At 36.2% G+C, this 25,619-nt stretch overlaps 1 protein-coding gene across 3 annotated transcripts in view; it reads right to left on the reverse strand.

Moving 5' to 3' along the window:
* Positions 1-25,619, reverse strand: part of PPP3CA (protein phosphatase 3 catalytic subunit alpha) — a 331,868-nt gene that overhangs the window by 85,062 nt on the left and 221,187 nt on the right. For all 3 annotated transcript variants that reach the window (XM_054553399.2, XM_063723223.1, NM_001133985.1), the window contains 1 exon segment: positions 503-627. In XM_054553399.2, coding sequence (XP_054409374.1) covers positions 503-627 — 125 coding nt within the window.

Below are 25,619 nucleotides of genomic sequence, written 5' to 3' on the forward strand. Positions count from 1 at the left end.
ATTTTTTGGCATCTCTATTAAAAAATATGGGAATCAAGCCGGGCATGGTGGCTCACGCCTGTAATCCCAGCACTTTGGGAGGCCAAGGTGGGCGGATCATCTGAGGTCAGGAGTTTGAGATTAGCCTGGCCAACATGGTGAAACTCCATCTCTACTAAAAACACAAAAATTAACTGGGCGTGGTGGTGGGCGCCTGTAATCCCAGCTACTCAGGAGGCTGAGGCAGGAAAATGGCTTGAACCCAGGAGGCAGAGGTTCTGCTCACTAGCAGAGATCACGCCACTGCACTGCAGCCTGGGCGACAGAGCGAGACTCCGTCTCAAAAACAAACAAAAAACACATGGGAATCAACTGAAAATAGAATATGTAATATCCTATGAATTAAGTGAATTAAATTTCATTATTAGAGGTTTCCATAAGGCAATAACATTTATTGCTTTTATTTTTTTGAGATACTGTTGATCCATAACTGAACAGCAAAGAAGAAATGATGTAGACTTACTTCGATACTGAAGTACCCTCTGTCAACATAGTCCCCTAAGAAGAGGTAGCGAGTGTTGGCAGGAGATCCCCCGACTTCAAAGAGCTTCATCAAGTCAAAGAATTGTCCATGAATGTCCCCACAAACTGAAAGAAACAAAATTCATTTTATGGTCATATTATGTTAGGACTTTGAATTAAATAATACAATTACAAAATTTTAGAGCCAGAATTAATTTCAAGTTTATCTGGGCCAAAACATTATTTTGCAGAACAAGAAATAAGACAGAAAAGCTAAGTATTTTGCTCAAGTTTCCAAATTTAATTAGTGGCAAACTTGGCTCTAATGTCTGAATCCACTAGTATATAGATTAACTTAAAAAAAATGAAGAGAATAATAACAATAATGGCTATCATTGTGCACTTAAAAATTCTTTATGAGACGCTGCCAGGATGTTTACACACATTTTTAAATTTAACCCTAAAAATGCCATGAGATATGTTTTCATTTTGCAGGTAAAAGATGATACCAGAGAATGGTTCAGGAATTTGGCATAATCTATGTACAACTGAGGTCTGAATACATGGCCACTACATATTACTGCCTCCTGAAGAGAAAGAAATGTAGATATGTATCATAAAACCTGCATTTCACTGAATCTAGAATGTAATCCATTGTAAGACACATCATTAGTTTACATACCACTAAGAAAGGAAAAAAAAAATCCTCCAATTAAGCTAAATTATAAAGGAGCATTTTTACAAAATGTTAAAGTGAAAAGAACTACAAGTATTAAAAGCTGTGAAACATAGTACAAAAAAATTACTGGGAATTGGTATTTCTTAACAGTCTCACTTTCTCTTTTAAACCAACTTTCTTGGAAGAGCTATTTTGTCTCTTTTAAAAACTCACTTATTTAATACTTCTTTCATTTCTACTTTCAGAACTCTAAAAATAATATTTTTATCTCTATTATACAGATAATGAAATAATATAGCTTAGAGAGGTTATGTGGCTTCGTAGGGTCACTCCTAAAAATAAATGACCCAGGGCTTAAATTCAGATTCACCTGATCCAAAGCTTTTCCTGTCAGCCACCACATTATGGTATCTTTGATTTTTTATATATTTATACTACTATATATGTGTGTATGTGTATATATATTGTGTAATATTTTTAAAATTTTGTGCTTGAATGGTGAACATGATATGGCTGCTTCTGCAACACTAACAGGTACACAGAATGAACGCATTCGTGAATAAGAAATCAGGGGGCCAAAAGTAGATCTTAACACATTATATCCTGCAATTACATGCAAGTTATTAAAATGTTTTAAATTTTATTTCCTTACTTGACAAAAGATCATAGAAAAAAAGAGTTAAGTGGGTTCAATGATAAAATAATTACAAAACAATGAAATAAAAATGTTACATGATATAAATTCCTGTCTACTGTCAAGAATTAGCTACTAAGAACCCACAGCACTATAAGCATGAAGCAGGTACAGGTGGATTCCATTTTAGAATGTCTGCACTTGGTAATCTTAAATACTAACAAAATGGCTGTAAATAATGAGGAGCTTTAACTACTAATGCATCCCTTTGGTAGACTCCAATCATATAGCTTCTTCCGTCTCTTGAGCATGACATACACAGTAGAAACACCAGAAACATATTCTTCCATTTTTGAAAAAATGTTTTAAAACATAGTTTATAAATTTTTTTTTATTCTTAGAGCTGAGCAAATAAATCCATATTCTGAGGCATTAAGAAGTTGGTTTGTGAGAGACATATGTGCTTTCTTGTAATCATATGTGATATCTAAATCAAGGGGAAATAAATAGAGAACACTGGATGGGATGGTCCAAGCATTGCCAGGCATGGATGCCAGTACCTGCTCTGGGGACTTCCACAGCTATCTTTGGAGCTGTAAAAACTAACATAAATAGTAAAACACTTCTTAAAACTTTTATATATTTTATATATGTGTGTATATAAAATAAGATACGAGCATAATAATTTTTAAAATATCCATCTTAAAAACTTAATTAGCACATTTTTGTTACCAAATTTTTAAATAGGCAAGGATAAAGCTTATTAGCTAACAAGTAATAATATAATTACTCTTCTACCTATGTATCTATTGAAATTATAGTTGGTATGGATTACTTATCACAAGCACCACTTCCTCTCAAATTGTAGGAAACTTTATATCTGTCATACATATGACATGTTTCAAACCAAAAATTATAAAACAGAAAATATATGGCTGGAAACCATGCCTTCACGTGCTCTCCATTAGGTTTGGAAGTTGAAGGAAGGAACTTCAAGGAAACAAATTATGAAGCAAGACATTTCCTTGCAACTAATTTTATGCAGCCCTTCACATGTCAATGGGTGTGACGCTGACACTCTGTATAGCCCATGTCTTGCTACTGGCTCTCTCCCTCTCCTTGCTGCCTAACAGAGAGGTGAGGGTCAAACATTTGTAAGTAAAGCTCAGGGAAAACAGGAAGCCAAGTGAGGGCTAAGACATAGGCTTCAGACATTATTTGGAATTTCTATGGCAAGTTTAACAGTCATATTTTAGGCTGTTATTAAAACATCCCCAAGACAAAATGGTTAATCAAAGGCATTAGAGGCGGTGTGGGGTATTGTTTAAAGGCCTAGCCTCTGGATCCACACTACCAAGGCTCCAACCCTTGCTGTATTACTTACTATCTGAGTGAACTTGGACAATTTATTCAACTTCTCTGAGCTTCAAATGTATTTATCTATAAAGTGCGGGTGATACTGGTACCTTACCTTATTAGGCTATTGTAAGAATTAAATGTGTTAATATCGTAACAGGCTTAGAAGAGTTTCTGGAGTCTAATAAGAATTTAACAAATGCTGTATCAAAATAGCATTTCAAAATGGCTGTATTTAAAATGTCAAGGTCCCAGACAGAATAGAATTCTGGTGCTTGGAGGTGGGGGGAATAAAGAGTGGAAGGCATTCTGGAGACATTCTAAAGCATCTTCTTCCTTTCTCTCCCCCTTCTAGCTTCTTGTATCTTTTTTACCCTTCCATTTTAATTCCTGGCCATGTCTGAAGATTCAAGGATAATTGATTTTTACCTCTGTATATGTAAATGGCATAGATACCAAGACATTAATTTAGGTTGTAAACTGCGGGTTAGGCATTAAGCAATTATAGCAACTAACATACAACTGAAGCATAATCTGGCAGCCAGAACGAAAAAAAAATGTCTCTAGACAATGCAAACATTATGAGGATATTTTTTCTTTTGCTTAAGTACAGAAGTACATTATCATGAATTTAGTTTTACAAAAACAAAATTAATCTCTTCTTCCTGGTCTATAATAACTTTGTGATAAGAGATAATCTCAATGATTTACAATATCACTGCAATAATTGGATTTTGGCTTGATGATATAAAATAGAAAAGAGTAATTGCTGTAAACTCTGCATGGAAAACAAAATACCCTGAAATCTAGTTACACGTATCATCACACTGTCACTAACTTTACCTTAGAATAGCCATAGGTCTTCTATGGAAAGACCACCTATCATAATGTTCAGTAAAGGAAAATGACATGCATACATAATCACAGAAAAATTCAAAGCCCAACAAAACAGTAACTCAAAATAAAACATAATGGAAAAAATGGAGGTATTTTCTTCCTCTAATTTTCATAGGCTGCCTTCCTTTCATCCATAAGGTCTCACATACACATCACATGCTCAGTAAGGTCTTTCCTGACCATCCTGTACAAAGGAGCAAACTCCCTCCACTATCATCCTTTACTTTCTTCACAGTAATTATGCCACAATCAGCATTATCTAATTGATTTATTTGCATGCTTGTTTCTTCTCTGATTCTTCCCACTGAAATACAACCACTGCTAAAATGGATAACTTGTCAGTCTTGTCCGCCATATCCCCAGTGCCTAGACACTTGTGTGCCCAGGAGGCACACAAGAAACACCTGCTGTGCTAGGATTCTTCTATTGGGCCTACGCTATGCTTAATTTGAAAACCCTTAACTAAGAGGCCAGAGATTTTGAGATACCCTTGCGATTGACAGAGATTGACAAGTTTGTGGAGTTTGCTTTGATGGAAACCAAAGGCCTTCAACTTATCTGAGATTGTGCTTATTTTAAGCCTTTAAGTCACAGGTTTCAATACAGTGTGCAGCAAGTCTGGGGTAGAATGTGGAACCTCCACACATCTTATGGTTGTTTTCCCACCTAACTCTACATCAGAACCACTTGGAGAGGTTTTGAAACTACAGATTTCTGGTCCCTGAATCAGAATCTCCAGAGATGCAGATTCACTAACAAGCTCTTGGATCTATCCTTATCTGTTCAGTATGACTAAATACACCTATGCTTTTGAGCCTCTCATAGCACACACAGCCTTCATTCTGCATATTAGTATGGTTCCCCTCACAGGGGCTATGTGTGGAGGAGATGAACATTGGAAAGGCAACCTCTTTCATTGCTCATTCTAGGTTGCTGTGAGATTAGGACTTCACTATTATATGAAAGAATCATAAGCGACTGATGACATCTAGGAAGGAGGGATGAACCTAAGAAGGCTGATAACACCACATGTCTTTGGGTATTTCATTGTATTTATTGCTCAGGCCTTGGATATTTCAGCTGTAAGATAAGGGATTTATCCTTAAGTCCTATTATCTCATTCACCGTTTTGATATCAAATTTCAGGAAGAAAGTGGTCAACATACTAAAGTATCCAGGAGGTACCCAAAAGGATAGAGGGTGGGCCCATGACATCACACAGAGTAAAGGCTTGACTGGCTATAATATTCACTTACTATTGGTCCCCATCCTCCATCTTCTTGGTTACCCAAGATACTGGTGTCCAAAGAGCAGCACAATATGCCAATGCCAACTGATGATACAAGCTGAACGCTTGGTTGCTCAGGGCCCCCAAATCCTCAGGAGGCTAGGTCCTTTTTTCTTCTACTTTACTTGGCCTTGACAGCACTTCTTGAACAACCAGGCTCTGACAATTTTTTTGCCCTTAAGGCAAGTTCACACTTAAATGCTTCCCACATTCTCCTGGCTTCCTATTCCTAATTAGAATGCTCGTGGGTGGGGTACCCAAATACTTATGATATATAAAAAGCATCAAAAACATAGATGCACAATACAAGTATTTAAAACACTCCTAGCGCTCTATGAAAATATCCATCCATCTGGCTGAATATTCCAAAAATTTTATTATGTCTTCAGCAGGTTATTAACAGAACTGTATATACTTATGTCAGAAATTGAGAGAGTTACAGCATTTAACAAAATGAACACATTAAATATATTGAAATAAAACATAAGTTTATTTTTCTGGAGTATTACTATTCATATCTGTTAGCAACCTGATATGACACAAATATTGATGGTTATTTTCCCTGTGAGAAATAACCTGTCATTTGTTTTGTACTGGAAAAGTAAGAACTATCAGATACACTGAGTTGTTTAATCTACTTGGTGCAATTAATCTAATATAATCTATCTTGGTAATTTCCCTAAGTCGGGTCACTCAGCAGTTCTGAATATGGCTAATCTAAACAAACGGTGCAAGAGTGGCCAATATCCTGTGACGTTTATACACTATTACTTATCTCTATCAGAAAACACATATCTTCTGCCTAAATAATCAACTACTAATTAAGGCCTAAGCAAACAATTACTTTTGCATAACTGCCTTTTAATATTGCTTCCTTCCCTCCATTAGCCCATTTTAAATAAAACTTTATGGGAAATAATTTTCACAAAGGAGTGGTGCCAAAGACTTTTGATCTAAGTTGAAGCATTTTGAGGTTTGAAATAGGAACAGAAAAATAACATGCAGAAAATATTTGTCTTTATTTCTTAGGGAAAGGAAGAGCTTCCCCCCACCCCAATATCATTGTTGGAAAGCTATAAAGCTTTGAAATCACAGGCATGGGGGTTCAAGTACATACAAACAAAAACATAAATATTAACATGTGTGTTTATGTGTGTGTATAAAGCCACCCACCACAAAGGAGGAATTCAGAGACTAATGGGCGGTGTGGTAGTCCAGGAGTCATTAAACAGAAGTTCAGGACTTTACTCACTATAGATTACAGCAAAGTAGTGCTGAGGAGAAAAAAATAAGAACCAACGGCAGTGACAAGGGACTCTTTGTAGTTAGCCGAGTAAGCTCTTGCAATACACGAACTGAACAATGAATCAGTCATGGGGCGAGTCTAATAATCCCTAAAACCAGTGTGCTTCTAAGTAGAGAAGATAATAGCCAGCATATTGAGGACAAAGAGGCCCTTGAGAATAGAATCTTGGCAAAGGAGAGAGGACAAGTCAGAAAGATAAACATGACCAGAACCAAGCATTTGCCTTGCATCTTCTGTCCAGAGAGATGCTGGTAACTCTTTAATGAGAAGGGATAGGTGTTCAAAACAAGAACCAATCTTGTTTTATGTAAGTGTTAGGTATGCAAGTCTAAATAAATTTAGCAAATCTACAAATAAATATATATTATAATTTGATTATTTTTTCAAAGAATTATATTGTTTCTAAGTTCATATTGGCAATTAAATTATTGCATTAGAAAATGTAAACCAAAGTAGATAATACTGAACACTTTAGGATAAGGTTTTACTATAAGAGCTATACAAATAATAGCTTGAAAAGAACTCCGATACAACTGTCACCCTGAATAGAAGATACAAAACTTATGTAATATAAAATATACATTTTCACATAAAATTACTCAACAATATCTTTCACTTAGTGCAAAGACTTACACATTTGGTGCTATTTACTTGCCTATATGAAAGGGAAATCCATTAAAGAACATCATTGGGTCAACTTGTTAACAACGAGCAAAAATTTTATAATATCACATAATTTCATGTTAAAGAAAGTTTATGAAAATTAGGTTGTCTGGGGGACAGAGGAGTATGTTGTTAAAAATTGTGAAACAATAAATTTACAAACTGCAAATGAAAACTAGATTTTTAATGTATCAGCATTTCAAAACTGTTTGGCAAGACTGTGTCAATACTACGATTTAGAAGTCAAGTGCTCTTAATTCTTGACTCATTATTTATTTTTCTATAAAGACCTTTTAGTTTCTCCAAAATACTGGCTTTTATCATCTTGGAAGACTTGCATGAAGTCGAAAAACTTCTTATACAAGTTTTTCCAGTTCATACTAAACTAACAGATCACAATTTTTCCTTTAGAAAAGACGTTACTGAATCATTTAGCAATTTTCATCATTGGAGATCCTCACTACTTTCAGCTTCCTTTACTTCAACCCAGTGTTTTTTCCATAATAGCCACAGTTTCCCAAGACAATAAAATCCATGATGTTAAAGAACTAAATTTATGTCTAATTCTCAGCATGAGGAGATTAATTTATTGAATTTATTGATTTGGTTTTTGGATATTCTATCTACCAAAACTTTCTTTTCCAAAATCTACAATTTTGCAGAGAAAGATTTTGTTTAGAGGTTAACCACAGTGGGTACTGCAAGTATATATCTGCTTTCTCCTGTTGATAATCCAGGCTTATGGAACCATAAGTGGATGATAAGTTCAAGTACAAACCAACTAGCCAGCTATGTGTAGTTCATTAACAGAATGCACAAACTTCTAAAATCAGACAATTACTCAGATAAAGGCGACACTGCAGTTTATTACAGCATTTGCTTATATCTAGAAATCTGTATCTATCATAAAATAAACTAAATAAGAAAAAATAACATCGTTCTAATTTACTAAAGAGGTATATTTCAAAATAATATTTTCCCATAGGGAATATTACTTTTTCAAAGGATAAGTATGTTTTAGGCACTTTATAAAAAACAAACTGTGAATTATTAACCAGGTCACTCTGGTTTGATGATACAGAACAATAATGAAAAAGTCTCCAAATCAAATCAAAATTTGGTAAATACAGAAATTTCTACCAGCACTTTTTTGGTAATAAAAAATTATATATATATATATATATATATATATATATGAAATTGCAAGGATTTTAAAAGAAACAATAAAGCTATAAAATCAAATACAAAACAATAATAGCACCAGTACAGATTAACAGCAGTATTTTAAACATTTCTTTATATTTATGATGCTGTTTTATGAAGAGAAATAAACTGTTAGCCAATGTTAATGAGAAACAGTGCAGGGAAATCAAAAAAGAAAGAATAAAATATATTGTAGATTACAATAGTTATTAACAATTACAATAAACCAGTACTAAATACTTCATTCATCCCCTAAATCTCAGTTCATAACTGTAATCAGATGGAAACAAAACAGAATAGTCTACATGTTAAAAACTATTTTATCAAAGGCCCAAGCATATACAATACCATCATTATGACCACAGTGTACTATTCCAATCAATAAAAAGTAAATTAATGCAACCTATGTTTATGTTTTTATCCTAAAAATGAGTGTTCTCACTATTGAGATTCTTTTCTTTTTGCAGTTTTTCCTTCATTGATTGAATACTTTAAAAGATTTAATTTATTGAATAAGGTATGCATTTTTTTCCATCTGATACCACTATTTTTCCATTTGAGCACCAAACAATATTATAATAAAGATGCCTAATTATTAAGGGTTCATAATAGCATCACAGCATTATATAAATTATAGTCACGGTTGTGGTGCCAATATATAATTACAATAAGTAGGTATGTATACATTCAAGACAGTATTTAATTAAATTTGTTCATCACCCTGTTCTTGTGTCCAAGTTTGGTCAGTCCTGGAAACAAGTGGCTATTTGATATGTGAATTTATTTACATTATGTAGTTTACAAGGTCCTTGATTGTCATCATCAGCCCATCAAGAGTATTGGATGAACATTATAAGTTGATATAAATTCAGCCGAATGTATACAAATTTGATCAGTACATATAAACTACATATAAATATTAATAAGTTATTATTAATAAATTACTAATTTTCACTTTAGAAATACTCATCTCAGGTTTCAGATTAACTCCCTCTAGGACCCTGAAAGATGGACTGTCATTACTGTCCAGATCTGGGGTGTTCGGCTATTTCTTAGTGTTTCAATTTTGGGCCTTTCAAGCCTATGTTTCTAGGGCTTTTAAAAAATCTTAGTGTTTCTTAACACTGTGTCTCAGTATTCTTTCATTTCTGGCATTTTGCTTTTTCCTGGATATGTTCTTTCACCCTTTGGAGAGGCAGTATAGTGCAATGGTTAGGAACTAAGACTACGATGCCAGACTGCTTGGTTCCAAAGCTAATTTCCACCACCCAATCAGCTGAGTGACCCTGGAGAATCAGCTAATCTCTCTTTATCTGTTTCTTCACATGTAAAGATGAACATCAAAATAGCACCTCCCTTAAAGGACTATCACGAAACCAGAATTATAAATTAAATAATTGAACATCATTTACTTTAATAGCAGTATATACTACACACCTGGCACTTATTATCACAATGGTTTGCTATTACTACTCTTCTTCTTCACTCAGATTTTTTTTGGCATATTATCATCATAATTGCTGTTAGTTTCTGGTTTTTATGTGTATTCCTCCTGTTTGACCTTAGTCAATAAGCGATGGCTTCTTTTTTTAATTACTTTCTTGTTCATTCTGCTTCAACCAGCTTTGACTGTCTACAGAATGCATAGACTCTTCTAATTTGCTTTCCCCAATCTCCTCCTTTGCATATGCACACTCTAGTCTTTTTACTACATTTTTTAAAGGATTTTACCATCGTGCTCAGTAAATTATGACTTGTGTAACTGGAACAAGAGAGGTATTTGTAAAAGGCCTCTGCTGCCTCATCTATAAGACTCAGAACTTACAGATTTTTTTTTTTTTTTTAAATAATGAAGCAATGTAAGGAAGAAAAAAGCTTGGCACATGGTATGTACTAACAAAATGTGAAACAGCAGACAGGGCAGTTATTTCAGAGACTGTCTACCTAAGAAACATTTTGAATGTTCTGCAAGATTTAGATAGATGAATTAAACATCTGTAATCAATGTGGCCATGAGTAAACTACACAAAAAGTTGTTCTATATTTTTCCACTTTTTATCCAAATGTATGCTATCATACATTGAAAGCTATTAAGGCTGAAATTAAATAGACTAGGTCTCATACTCCACCATTTCCATTTTCTAAGAGTGGAAATCTCTCTAAATGGCTTTGGTGATACTACCAATCTTTCAGAGTGGCAGCACCGTGACGAGTTTCCAGTTAGTCTCATTTTCTTTTGTAGCAAAGCTCATTTACAAGACCACTGTGTTCCACAGCTATGTAATGGTAGTAATGTTTCTAAAGCTGCAAGTGACATAGTAAATAGAAGTAATGTAAGACATTTCACCAAATGGATTTTTTGAAAAAAAAAAACAACAAAACTTTTTTAGATTTCTGGAAAACTCAGTTAAGAAAAATTTTCTACATAGGGAAAAAAAGAAAATCACTCCTCTACCTTGTCATGATAGTCCTCACATTTTGACAATTTAAAGGATTATTTTGTTTTCAATATTTTAAAATCTTAAGGCAAGCAAGGAATGACATTTGATTCTAAAGTCCACACATTCATTATTAATTTGGCAATTATAGGCAGTGGGAATATCAGCAGAAGGGTTTTGGCTAAAATTGACTTTTAAGTATTCAGCTCTATCTAATTTCCAGTAAGTGAACAAAGCTAATAAGTGCTATTCTTATATGGCAATATTTAAATGCCTTAAGCAAAAGAATGATTAGACTGATTATTCACTATCATGTCCCTCAGTAAAAATATATGAGCTTACTTGTTATGTGTAGCATATTTGGAAATTAAATATGTAATTGTGAATTGACAAATTATCAAAATATTGTTCAGACATATTTGAAAAGGTTCATTTAAAATCTAAGAAAATGTGTTAAGAAAAAGTGTTATCTGAAAAATAATTCTGACAAAGGCATTGAGCCCATTTATTAATTCTGACTAGATTTTAAAAATCTATCTTTCATTCCCTTACGTATCTTTCACTACGTAGATATTCCAGAAATATTTTTCAGTTAAATATCCAAACAATGACTAAAACACTGAAACATGAAATATTTACTAAATATTCTGTATTAAAAAATGAATAAACACTGAAGACTGGTTGACGTTTCACTTGTGCCGCATTATACCGGGATAATAACAAAAATAAAAATATGGCCTCAAGAAGGGCATACTTGAGAAGATGTAGATATAAACAATGGTACTGAAAAGCATCAGCTTCCTGACATCGGTGGATTTCCCTCTCCGTACTGGAAACTTCTACGGGTTTAGGCCTTAGGTCTCCCATTGATGTCTGATATGGGCAAATCATTTTATTGCCCGTTTCCATCCATCACATTACTCAACAGAGGCAGTAGTATGTGTAATTTTTCTAAAAATAATTGTTAAATTATAAATACTTTACACTTACTTTTAATAATGATGTTTTCATTTTGAAATTTCAAATTACATTAAGAAAAGGCATGAGATTGTTTTCTTTGTCCAAAGGAAGTACAAATCTAAAAATCTGAGAACTTAGATTAGATTATCTTAAATTTACATGTCAGGACTAATGTTCAATTGAAGACACTACGTAACAGTTTTTTTATATGCCACAGTGAGATGAATCATCATTTTTGTTTACCTCTATGAAACAAATAGGTGTCACAGTATCTTAAACTGACTTAAATCATAACATCCATAAAGCCTTTGAATATTTTGAAAATTTACATATGTGGTTGTCTCTAATTTAAACATGAATCAGGTCTTAAGTTTCTTGTTTCTTCAGTACATCACAAATATCTAAGGAAACTATGCAAAAATCATGTTTACCTAACATGGTATATATGGCATATAAACTAAGTGATCACAGAAAATTAACACAGGTGTTTGGAAAACATAAAATAGCTGCTAGTTCATAATAAATTGTGATTCATTAGCAATCCTAATTTCAAATTTAGTTAAATTTTTGTCAATTAAAAATGGTGAGTGTTGTTTATATACTAGAATTGCTAAAAAGATCAATCAGGATTATCAATCAACTATTCTCCCTTCGAAAAAATGCAGAAAATTGAAACACATATTCACAATATGTATTTGATAAGTTATTAAACTGCTTCTTATTGAGAAAAGTTTGCCTTATAAAACCACATAATTTCTAAAACCACATAATTACCTTATAAACTTTACTTCATTAAATTTCCAAAATTCTTCGCATCTTCTATATTCCTTGCTTAATGTATTTAAACAAAAATTTTAGATGTTCTTAATACATACTTTTAAAGACATGAGTGTCTTTAAAAATACTAAATCTCTTATTTATTAGTCATGTCACAAATCTGAAATATATTTTACAAATAACACTTGATTTCCCTACAAAGTTATATTTTATATAAAGTTAATATGTCAGAACAGAAAAATGTTCTAAAACTCTAAATAATAGCTAAGTACATAAACTAGGATATTTTATTTCATTTTAATTAACAGGTAGTTATTAAGTACCTGCTACGCCATAGGTATAATGGAGAATTTAAAAAAATAGTCATTATTTTTTCAAACTTGTTGGGAAGATAAGCCTATATGAAATAATTTTAAAATAATGAGTAACTTTATAGTTACAGTATACAAGTACAACTGATTTTCTCAAGGAACATAGAGTATGCTTGGGATATACAGACTTACACATATGAACAGAAAACAGATGGGGCCTCCAGCTGGTTAACTGCTCCTGATCTGGCCTTTTATCAATAAGGAGACACTGACGTTTGACCATGGACTTTTCTCTGTGGTCCATACATATGTGAAATGTGAACTGCTAAAACAGTTTCAGAAGAATCTAGTTTAGAGGCTCTCTAGCATTTCAAGTGTCTCAGAACTTGAGAAAGGGATGAAATCTGACTTTACTCCCTGTTCCCTGCACATGTTTCCTGGGAAGTGATAGGAAGTCAAAAAACACAAGGCTTGAAATGGTTGCTGCAGCAGGTATGACAAATGTGACTCTTTCCTTCTGTTTCATGAGAAAGTAATTTTTCTCTCAGCAATGCTAAGTCATCCTGACCACTTCTGACTTTTTCTTTGGAATAGTGAGAGGAACCAAAGACCAGTGTGACTGAGGTCACAACACTGGCTTCAAGTATGTTCTGTGGAGCGGAAGGGTTCTTGAGGAGTGTCAGGGTCATTAGTACAGGAAGCTATACTTTTAACTTTTTTTATACCTTGGATTTCCATGTAAGAGCTCTTTGTATGTGTGTATGTGTACACAGGTACATGTGTGCATATGTGCACACGTACTTATGTTACAGATGTGATACAGGGTAGATTCTGCTGCTTACAAAAGGCTTTGGAATACTACAGGTATAGACAGTAATTCTTATAGGAAAACAGAAATTAAGGAAAAGAAGGTTGGCTGACATTATCAAAGAAGACTTAACCAAAAAGAAATGACTTGCAGCATTGATGAAATTTGTCATAAGCTGAAAGACCTCTAGGCAGAAAGGTACAAATGAATCACAATAAGTGGATTGCAAAAAACAAAAACAAAAAAAACTCTATTGAACAGAGAGTATATGTGAAACATCTAGAGATAAATCAGAGAAGGATGATGACATTATATTATAAGGGTCTCAAATTCTAGCATAAGGTATTTCAAGGAGAGCAATTCCAGTAATGTTTAGGAAGATAAATCTGGCAATTCTATGCAGAATCCAATGGTGAAGAAAAATTGAAAAAAAAAGTTGCTTTTAATTTGAGGTTTGCTGCATTACTACAGTCACAAGACAATGAGGTCTGGTATTATGATGGTGGCAGTGTGAAAAGATAAAAGGGGCCAAACAGAACATTCTTTGACTTCTTCAAGACAATTATAAATTATAATAATAAGTGAAGCCATTCATCTCTCTCTTGATTCAATAAATATTAAATGCTTACCACATTCTTATAATATTCCATTGTGTTAGACCCCAAGAATGTTAACAGAAGTAAACATCTAATGAGTGACACTGAATTAAATATAATAATACTAGGGTACAAGCTATAAAGGCAGAGATTTTTATTCTTCTTTGTCTATTGTTGCATTCCTAGGGCCTAGGATAGTGCCTGGCACATAGGGAATCCTCAATAAATATTTGCTGTATGAATGAAGGAACAATGCAATGGGCATTGTTCATGGTGGACTCATTCATCATGCTCATTAATGGTGAACTTGATGAAATCTCCTGGAGGATGTGGTACTTAAGCAGAAACTTGAAGAATGAAGAGGAGGTAGTCACAGAACAGTAGGACATGAAAGGGAATGTTGCTCACAGTGGAAACAACATATGTCATATTACAGGAAGTGAAAGATCTATAAACTTGAAGTTTAGGTGTGGAATGAAAAGATATGACACTGTAAAGATTAACAAGGGACAGGCCAGGCGCAGTGGCTCACGCCTATAATCCTAGCACTCTGGGAGGTGGAGGTGGGCAGATTGCTTGAGCCTATGAATTCGAGACCAGCCTGCGCAACATGGTGAAACCGGATCTCTACAAAATATACAAAAAAAAAAAAAAAACCAAAAGATTAACAAGGGATAGATAATGAGGGTTTTGTCATCCAGGCTAGGAAGTTTGAATTTCATCCAAAGAGGAGCCATGGAAGAAATCTGGGCAACAGAAAGACTCTATCTTGTTTCTGGCAAGTAATTATACCTATCTAAGCCTCAAGTTCTTAAGAATAAGGACAATACCATCTCCCATACAAAGTGCTTGTAAAGATAAAAAATTTGATAAAGTTGTAGTAACTGGTACAGAATAGTACTTTGACAGAAGACAGCTAGAATAACTGGTACAGGTTAATACTTCGACAGAAGGTAAGTTCCCTATTCCTACCATACCACAGCTTTCTTTAGCACCACTTGATTAGAACTGTCCCCTTAATAAATGGTTACAATAATATTTCAACGTTAAAATATCACTAGCATCAGGCTAGGCTTTTAAAGGGTTTTGTATATCTTATTTTCTATCTTGCCTTCTTTAATTGAATGCTAGGTAATGGGTAGCTGATGGTCCCAATTTTACACCTGTAGATGTAAAGTGCAAGCAAGATGACACTGCTTTCTTATTTACCACTTTTCACACAATATGACCAAATTAGAAAAAAAAAAAACCTGCAGAAATATTTAAAATAGAAATTACGTATTAATGAAGTACATAGAAATAACTATGTAGGGCTGGGTGTGGTGGCTCTTGCCTGTAATCCCAGAACTTTGGGAGGCCAAGGTGGAAAGATCAGCTGAGGTTCCTAGGAGTTCCAGATGAGCCTGGCCAATATGGTGAAACTCCGTCTCCACTAAAACAAAACAAAAATTTGCCAGGCATGGTGGTGCATGCCTGTAATCTCAGCTACTTGGAAGGCTGAGGAAGAATTGCTTGAGCCCAGGAGGCAGAGGTTGCAGTGAGCCAGGATCGTGCCATTGCACTCCAGCTGGGGCAACAGAGCAAGACTCTGTCTCAAAAAAAGAAAAAAAAGAAAGAAAGAAAAAGAAAGAAAGAAAGAAGACATTTATGCAGCCAAAAAACACATGAAAAAATCCTCACCATCACTGGCCATCAGAGAAATGCAAATCAAAACCACAATGAGACCATCTCACACCAGTTAGAATGGCAATCATTAAAAAGTCAGGAAACAACAGGTGCTGGAGAGGATGTGGAGAAATAGGAACACTTTTACACGGTTGGTGGGACTGTAAACTAGTTCAACCATTGTGGAAGTCAGTGTGGCGATTCCTCAGGGATCTAGAACTAGAAATACCATTTGACCCAGCCATCCCATTACTGGGTATATACCCAAAGGACTATAAATCATGCTCCTATAAAGACACATGCACACGTATGTTTATTGCGGCACTATTCACAACAATAGCAAAGACTTGGAACCAACCCAAATGTCCAACAATGATAGACTGGATTAAGAAAATGTGGCACATATACACCATGGAATACTATGCAGCCATAAAAAATGATGAGTTCATGTCCTTTTTAGGGACATGGATGAAACTGGAAATCATCATTCTCAGTAAACTATCGCAAGAACAAAAAACCAACACTGCATATTCTCACTCATAGGTGGGAATTGAACAATGAGAACACATGGACACAGGAAGGGGAACATCACACTCTGGGGACTGTTGTGGGGTGGGGGGAGGGGGGAGGGATAGCATTAGGAGATATACCTAATGCTAAATGATGAGTTAATGGGTGCAGCACACCAGCATGGCACATGTATACATATGTAACTAACCTGCACGTTGTGCACATGTACCCTAAAACTTAAAGTATAATAATAATAAATTTAAAAAAAAAGAAAGAGAAAGAAAGAAAGAAAGAAAGAAGGAAAGAAAACTGTATTGGTGTTGAGGAGCACATTTTATTACCATGCTTTTAAAATCCCATCATTTACAGAGCCCTTTCACATTGATATTCATTATTAAAGTAGCTAAATATTCACAGGTTACTGAATTATTAATTGGTGCACTTTACATCTTGCTTTCACTTTACATCTACAGATGTAAAATATTCTTTTCACTGTTTGTAAATATAATGTATTTCAAATGAAGCAAAGAGTTTCGAAGTATCTTAAAACACAGAGATTCAATTCATCAAAGCCTCAAAGCTAATGAAGTCTAAATGCTCGTTAGCACACAGGCAGGAGGGTATAAGATACTATAGAAACTTAAGCCACTTGCAGGATCTTCCCTTAAGCTCTTTGCAAATCTTGCCATTCACGAACATTACTAACCATATCTTTCCCTCATAAAATGCAGTAAAATATAAACACCGCCTTCAGGCACAAATGGATCTGAGCTTAAACGAAGCCTGCCTCTTTCACTCTTGATCAACTTCTCTCTGCACTTTGATCTTACTTTCACCTACTGCACTTGTACCTGCTCCAAGTATCTTCTAAATCACATCCAGCCAGCTTGATAACCTAAAAGTTAGATCCACCAATTCCAGCAAAACTAAGCCATGAAATAAATGTGACTGGCCCTCTGAAGGTCCGCTGCACACTCATGAGTCAATCACTGCATCCAGGGAATGGTGCATACTGACTGGCCAGTTCTGGGTCATGTGTTCACTCCCTCCTACTGGTAGGAGGAAGGCTAAGCCTATTATCAAAAGAAAAGGGATTGGGAAAAATATTCCAGGCAACAATCACAAACAGGGGTTTGTGCATTTTTTAAGAAGTAAAAATTCTTATATATTTCTCTTTATCATAAAGATCATTGCAGTAGCCATTCCAGTGCCTTGGCTAGAGGTCAGGTTCTCACTTCAGCAATCTTGACAAGACATGGAAAACTCATTGAAACCACTTTATATTCACCCCACCTAGTTTCTGTGTAGAATTTATAATAGATTCATTTATATTACAGATCCAAATCCCTGAAGAATATGACATTTTATTCTTTAGTTTATCTGAAGCCATTCTTTCTGGCTATTAAGTCATCACCTCATCACTTTCTTCCCACTTTCAGTGGAACTTGCTTTCTTTTCACGGATATCTTTTTTCATAGGAAATAAACATGCATACTACATGGTAGGGGGTAGGAAGAGAGATGTGCAGGTAAATTAATATCCAATATTTTTAAAGTAAAAGCCAAAATGAAATTCATATGCTAAGGAATCTGCTAGAATAATGCATGAGTTAAATTAACACATGTAATGAACTACTGTGAAAGGTCAAATCTTACAACGTAAAAATTGTGAATGCCAAGAGACTACTCTTCTCCTACTGTAGTAACCTGTGATGTCTAAAATATGGTGAAAACATTTTAAGTACCATGACTCATGTCTCTGAATATGGCAGTAGTTTTCATACAAAGATCAAGTGTTAAAAAGGCATGGAAAACTGGAAATGAAACAACTATATAAAAACCCACTTAGGGGATGATCTAATCTTTGTTGATTCAAATTCCTGTAAGGATTAGAAAATTCTAAGTTAAGTACAATTTCCATATTTCTCTTTCCACAGTTGTCATTAATATGGTATTCACAAAATACTTTTTTACTAAGATACAAAAGATGAATTTCCTTAATATTTCAGCAATTATTGCTTCTTACTTATAGTCATAATCCTGTATTTAGGAAATCAAGACTGATTACTATGGAAATTCTGATCGTACAGATACAGAGATTATGATAATAGATCTCTATTTATGATGCACCTTTTATTCACTGTATCTTTAAACACTTCAAAAACCTGACGAACTCGTATTTATCCACCAGTAAAGCTCTCAAGATGAGACAATACCTATTGGCTACACAAAGCAAACTTAGTTAAGTATCAAAAACAGAAAATAAACACATTCTCATTCCCAGAAGATCTCAAAAACATCTTACATAAGTAAAATCTATCTGTGTTGGAAAATGGCCAGGCAACCACAATCTACAATGCTGTTTTTATGAAGGTTGTTAATAGTACATTAACACTTTGAAATTGCCAAGATGCCATTTATCCCATGTTTAAGGAAAGACATTTCCAAAAGTGAATAGGGTAAGTGCTAAGTGTAAGTCTACTGCTTATATCTTGAGAAACTGTTCAATATCGTGATTCCTCTAGGATTTAAATCCAAATTCTGCCCCTTACACCCACCCCTTGTTTTCCCTTATCTAAGGTTTGATTTGGGTATATCATTTATTCAGAGAAACCTCTAGGCCTGTTCACTAGTTAAGTGTCAAAATATCAGCTTTTGTTAGATCTTCCACTTCACCCCCAACTCCATTAGTGCCCTCTGCTTGCTTCTGGTACATCCAGGTCCTCTACTTTGAATGTCTCTGTTATAGATATTATGGGTTAAATTGTGCTCTACCCCCCACCAAAAATATGTTGACGACCTAACCCCTGGTAGCCACAAATGTGACTATACATAGAAATAGGATCTTTGCAGATGTAATCAGGTCACACTTGATTGGGATGGGCCTTAATCCAATATAACTGGTGTCTTTATAATTAAAGAAACACTTGAACACAGGCAGAATCAGAGAGGCCATGTAAAGATGGAGGCAGAAAATGGAATCTTGCTGTCACAAGCCAAAAAAAGGCCTGGAGCTACCAGAAGCTGGAAGAGGCAAGGATCTACTTCTAGAGGTTTCAGAGATAAGAAGTCCCTGCCAACATCCTGATTTCAGGCTTCTGGCCTCCAGAACTGTGAGACAATAAATTTCTGTTGTTTTAAGTGACTCGGTTGGTAGCACTTTGTTGAGGCCAGCCCTAAGAAACAAATACACCAAATGTATTACTCAATTATTTGAGTTCTATTGCTATACATATGCACAACAACAATAACAACAACAACATTTTGAGTCTTAAAATATGTCAAGCAATGTTTCTAAGCATTTTGGATGCAATAGTTCATTTAACCTTTCAGTAACCATAGGAGGTGAGTACAAGTATTTATCATCATTTCCCAGATGGAGAATTGAGAAAGATTAAGCAATTGTTCACTGGTAAGTAGCAGAACTGGAATTCAAACCCAGGCAGTCTCACTCTGGGGACTGTGCTCTATACAGGATCCTTACTGATGTCAGCTACTACATCTCTGATGTACATATAGGACTTTCTGCCATCATAAGCCCCTGAGTCTTTATGGAAAGGCATCCCTCACACAGAGATGTCTAGGCCACAAATTTGTCCAGTCTTCCCTATCCTAGTAAGAGGCTATGTGCCCGGAGAGCTAACATAAAAATCCTTCTCAAAATTGCAGCTAGATAGGAGGAATTAGTTATAGTGTTCTATACCACTACAGGATGACTAGAATTAATATTTTATGTAGTTTCAAATAGCAAAAAGGAGGATATTGGATGTTCCCAACACAAACAAATGATAAATGTTTGTGATGATGGATATGCTAATTACCTTGGTCTGATCACCCATCATACGTTATATGTATTGAAACATCACTATGTTGTACACCATGAATATGTACACAATTATCATGTCAATTAACATTTTTAATTAAAATTAATTTTTGATTCCTGGGCAAGATGGCCAAATAGGAACAGCTCCTGTCTGCAGCTCCCAGTGAGACCAATGCAAAAGGCTGGTGATTTCTGCATTTCCAACTGAGGTACCTGGTTCATTTCACTGGGACTGGTTACACAGTGGGTATAACCCACAGAGGGCAAGCAGAAGCAGGGTGGGGCATCGCCTCACCTGGGAAGTGCAAAGGGTTGGGAAACTCCCTCCTCTAGCCAAGGGAAGCCTCAAGGAACTGTGCTGTGAGGGACAGTGCTCTCCGGCCCAGATACTACGCTTTTCCCACAGTCTTCGCAACCCATAAACCAGGAGATTCCCTCAAGTGCCTACACCACAAGGGCCCTGGGTTTCAAGCACAAAACGGTCGGCCATTTGGGCAGACACCGAGCTAGCTGCAGGAGTGTTTTTTCATACCCCAGTGGTGGCTGGAAGACCAGCAAGATGGAATCGTTCATTCCCCTGGAAAGGGGGCTGAAATCAGGGAGCCAAGTGGTCTTACTCAGCGGATCCCACCCCCATGGAGCCCAGCAAGCTAAGATACACTAACTGGAAATTCTTGTTGCCAGCACAGCAGTCTGAAGTTGACCTGGGACTTTTGAGCTTGGTGTGGTGAGGGACCTCTGCCATTATTGAGGCTTGAGTAGGCATTTTTCCCCTCACAGTGTAAACAAAGCCCAAGGAAGTTCAGACTGGGAGGAGCAAACCACAGCTCAGCAAAGACGCTGTAGCCAGAATGCCTCTCTAGATTCCTCCTCTCTGGGCAGGGCATCTCTGAAAGAAAGGCAGCAGCCCCAGTCAGGGGCTTATAGATAAAACTCCCATCTCCCTGGGACAGAGCACCTGGGGAAAGGGCAGCTGTGGGGCACAGCTTCAGCAAACTTAAACGTTCCTGTCTGCCAGCTCTGAAGAGAGCAGCAGATCTCCCAGCACAGTGCTTGAGTTCAGCTAAGGGACAGACTGCCTCCTCAAGTGGGTCCCTGACCCCCGTGCCTCCTCACTGGGAGACACCTCCCAGCAGGGGTCAACAGACATCTCATATAGGAAAACTCTGGTTGGCATCTGGTGGGTGCCCCTCTGGGACAAACCTTCTAGAGGAAGGAACAAGCAGCAATCTGTTGTTCTGCAGCCTCTGCTAGTGAAAACCAGGCAAACAGGGTCTGGAGTGGACCTCCAGCAAACTCCAGCAGACCTGCAGCAGAGGGGCCTGACTGTTAGAAGGAAAATTAACCAACAGAAAGGAATAGCATCATCAACAAAAATGATGTCCACACAGAAACCCCATCTGAAGGTCACCAGCATCAAAGACCAAAGGTAGGTAAATTCACGAAGATGAAGACAAACCAGTGCAAAAAGGCTGAAAATTCCAAAAACCAGAATGCCTCTTCTCCTCCAAAGGATCACAACTCCTCACCAGCAAGGGAACAAAGCTGGATGGAGAATGAGTTTGACCAATTGACAGAAGTAGGCTTCAGAGGGATGGGTAATAACAAACTCCTCGTGAGCTAAAGAAGCATGTTTTAACCCAATGCAAGGAAGCTAAGAACACTGATAGAAGGTTAGAGGAATTGCTAACTAGAATAACCAGTTTAGAGAAGAACATAAATGACCTGATGGAGCTGAAAAACAGAGCATGAGAACTTAATGAAGCATACAGAAGAATCAACAGCCAAATTGATCAAGTGGAAGAAAGGATATCAGAGATTGAAGATCACCTTAATGAAAATAAAGCATGAAGACAAGATTAGAGAAAAAAGAATAAAAAGGAACAAACAAAGCCTTCAAGAAACACAGGACAATGTGAAAAGACCAAACCTATGTTTGATTGGGGTACCTGAAAGTGATGGGGAGAATGGAACCAAGTTGGAAAATACACTTCAATATATTATCCAGGAGAACTTCCTCAACCTAGTAAGACAGGCCAACATTCAAATTCAGGAAACACAGAGAGCACCACAAAGATATTCCTTGAAAAGAGCAACCCTAAGACACATAATTGTCAGATTAACCAAGGTTGAAATGAAGGAAAAAATGTAAAAAGCAGCCAGAGAGAATGGTTGGGTTACCCACAAATGGAAGCCCATCAGACTAACAGTGGATCTCTCTGCAGAAACCCTACAAGCCAGAAGAGAGTGGGGGCCAATATTCAGCATTCTAAAAGAAAAGAATTTTCAACCCAGAATTTTATATCCAGCCTCATAAATGAAGGAGAAATAAAATCCTTTATAGACAAGCAAATGCTGAGAGATTCTGTCACTACTAGGCCTGCCTTACAAGAGTTCCTGAAGGAAGCACTAAATATCAAAAGGAAAAACTGGCACCAACCATTGCAAAAACAAACCAAAATGTAAAGTCCATCAATATTATGAAGAAACTGCATCAACTAATGGGCAAAATATCCAGCTAGCATCATAATGTCAGGATCAAATTCACACATAACAATATTAACCTTAAATAAAGGTGGGCTAAATGCCCCAGTTAAAAGGCACAGACTGGGCTGGGTGTGGTGGCTCACACCTGTAATCCCAGCACTTTGGGAGGCCGAGGTGGGCAGATCACCTGAGATTAGGGAGTTTGAGACTAGCCTGGACAGTCTGGCCAACCTGGTAAAACCCTGTCTCTACCAAGAATGCAAATATTAGTGGGGCATGGTTGTGGGGGCCTGTATTCCCAGCTCTTGGAAGGCTGAGGCAGGAGAACTGCTTGAACCCAAGAGTTGGAGGTTGTAGTGAACCAAGATCACGCCATTGCACTCCAGCCTGGGTGACAAAATTGAGACTCCGTCTCAAAATAAATAAATAAATAATAAAATAAAATAAAAAGGCACAGACTGGCAAATGGGATAAAGAGTCAAGACCCACTGGTGTGCTGTATTCAGGAGACCCATCTCATGTGCAAAGACACACATAGGTTCAAAGTAAAGGAATGGAGGAAGACTTACCAAGCAAATAGAAAGAAAAAAAAAAACCAAAAACAAAAAAAGCAGGGGTTGCAATCCTAGTCTCTGATAAAACTGACTTTAAACCAACAAAGATAAAAAAAGACAAAGAAGGGCATTACATAATGGTAAAGGGATCAATGCAAAAAGAAGAGCTAACTACCCTAAATATATATGCATCCAATACAGGTGCACCCAGATTCATAAACCAAGTTCTAAGAGACCTACAAAGAGACTTAGACTCCCACACAATAATAGTGGGAGACTTTAACACCCCACTGTCAATATAAAATGATTAATGAGACAGAAAATTAACAAGGATATTCAGGACTTGAACTCAGCTCCAGATCAAGCAGACCTAATAGACATCTACAGAACTCTCCATCCCAAATCAACAGAATATACATTCTTCTCAGCACCACATCACACTTATTCTAAAACTGACCACATAATTGGAAGTAAAACACTCCTCAGCAAATGTAAAAGAATGGAAATCATAACGAACAGTCTCTCAGACCACAGTGCAATCAAATTAGAACTCAGGATTAAGAAAGTCACTCAAAACTGCACAACTACATGGAAACTGAACAACCTGCTCCTGAATGACCACTGGGTAAATAACCAAATGAAGGCAGAAATAAAGAAGTTATTTGAAACCAATGAGAACAAAGACACAATGTACCAGATTCTCTGGGACACAGCTAAAGAAGTGTGTAGAGGGAAATTTATAGCACTAAATGCCCACAGGAGAAAGCAGGAAAGATCTAAAATCGACACTCTAACATCACAATTAAAAGAACTAGAGAAGCAAGAGCAAACAAATTCAAAAGCTAGCAGAAGACAAGAAATAACTAAGATCAGAGCAGAACCAAAGGAGATAGAGACACAAAAAACCCTTCAAAAAATCAGTGATTCCAGGAGCTGGTTTTTTGAAAAGATTAACAAAATAGACCACTAGACAGACTAATAAAGAAGAAAAGAGAGATGAATCAAATAGAAACACTAAAAAATGATAAAGGGGTGATCACCACTGATTCCACAGAAATAAAAACTACCATCAGAGAATACTATTAACACCTCTACATGAATAAACTAGAAAATCTAGAAGAAATGGATAAATTCCTGGACACATACACCCTCCCAAGACTAAAGCAGGAAGAAGTTGAATCCCTGAATAGACCAATAACAAGTTCTGAAATTGAGGCAGTAATTAATAGCCTACCAACCAAAAAAAGCCCAGGACCAGAAGTATTCACAGCTGAATTCTACCAAAGGTACAAAGATGAGCTGGTATCATTCGATGTGAAACTATTCCAATCAATAGAAAAAGAGGGACTCCCCCCTGTCTCATCTTATGAGGCCAGCATCATCCTGACACTAAAAGCTGGAAGAGATACAACCAAAAAAGAAAATTTCAAGCCAATATCCCTGATGGATATCTATTCGAAAATCCTCAATAAAATCCTGGCAAACTGAATCCAGCAGCATATCAAAAAGCTTATCCACCACGATCAAGTCAGCTCCATCCCTGGGATGCAAGGCTGGTTCAACATACGCAAACCAATAAATGTAATCCATCACATAAACAGAACCAAGGACAAAAACCACATGATTATTTCAACAGATGCAGAAAAGGCCTTCGATAAAATTCAACACCCATGCTAAAAACACTCAATAAACTAGGTACTGATAGAACGTATCTCAAAGTAATAAGAGCTATTTATGGCAAACCCACAGCCAATATCATACTGAATGGGAAAAAGCTGGAAGCATTCCCTTTGAAAACTGGCACAAGACAAGGATGGCCTCTCTCACTGCTCCTATTCAACATAGTACTGGAAGTTCTGGCCAGGGCAGTCAGGCAAGAGAAAGAAATAAAGGTATTCAAATAGGAAGAGAAGAAGTCAAATTATCTGTTTGCTGATGACAAGATTGAATATTTAGAAAAACCCATCATCTCAGCCCCAAAACTCCTTAAGCTGATAAGCAACTTCAGCAAAGTCTCAGGATACAAAATCAATGGCAAAAATCACATGCTTTCCTATACACCAATAATAGACAGAGCCAAATCATGAGCAAACTCCCATTCACAACTGCTACAAAGAGAATTAATTACCTAGGAATACAACTTATACGGGATGTGAAGGACCTC

Source organism: Pongo abelii, chromosome 3, assembly GCF_028885655.2.
Source record: "Pongo abelii isolate AG06213 chromosome 3, NHGRI_mPonAbe1-v2.0_pri, whole genome shotgun sequence".
Classification (NCBI taxonomy): Eukaryota; Metazoa; Chordata; class Mammalia; order Primates; family Hominidae; genus Pongo; species Pongo abelii.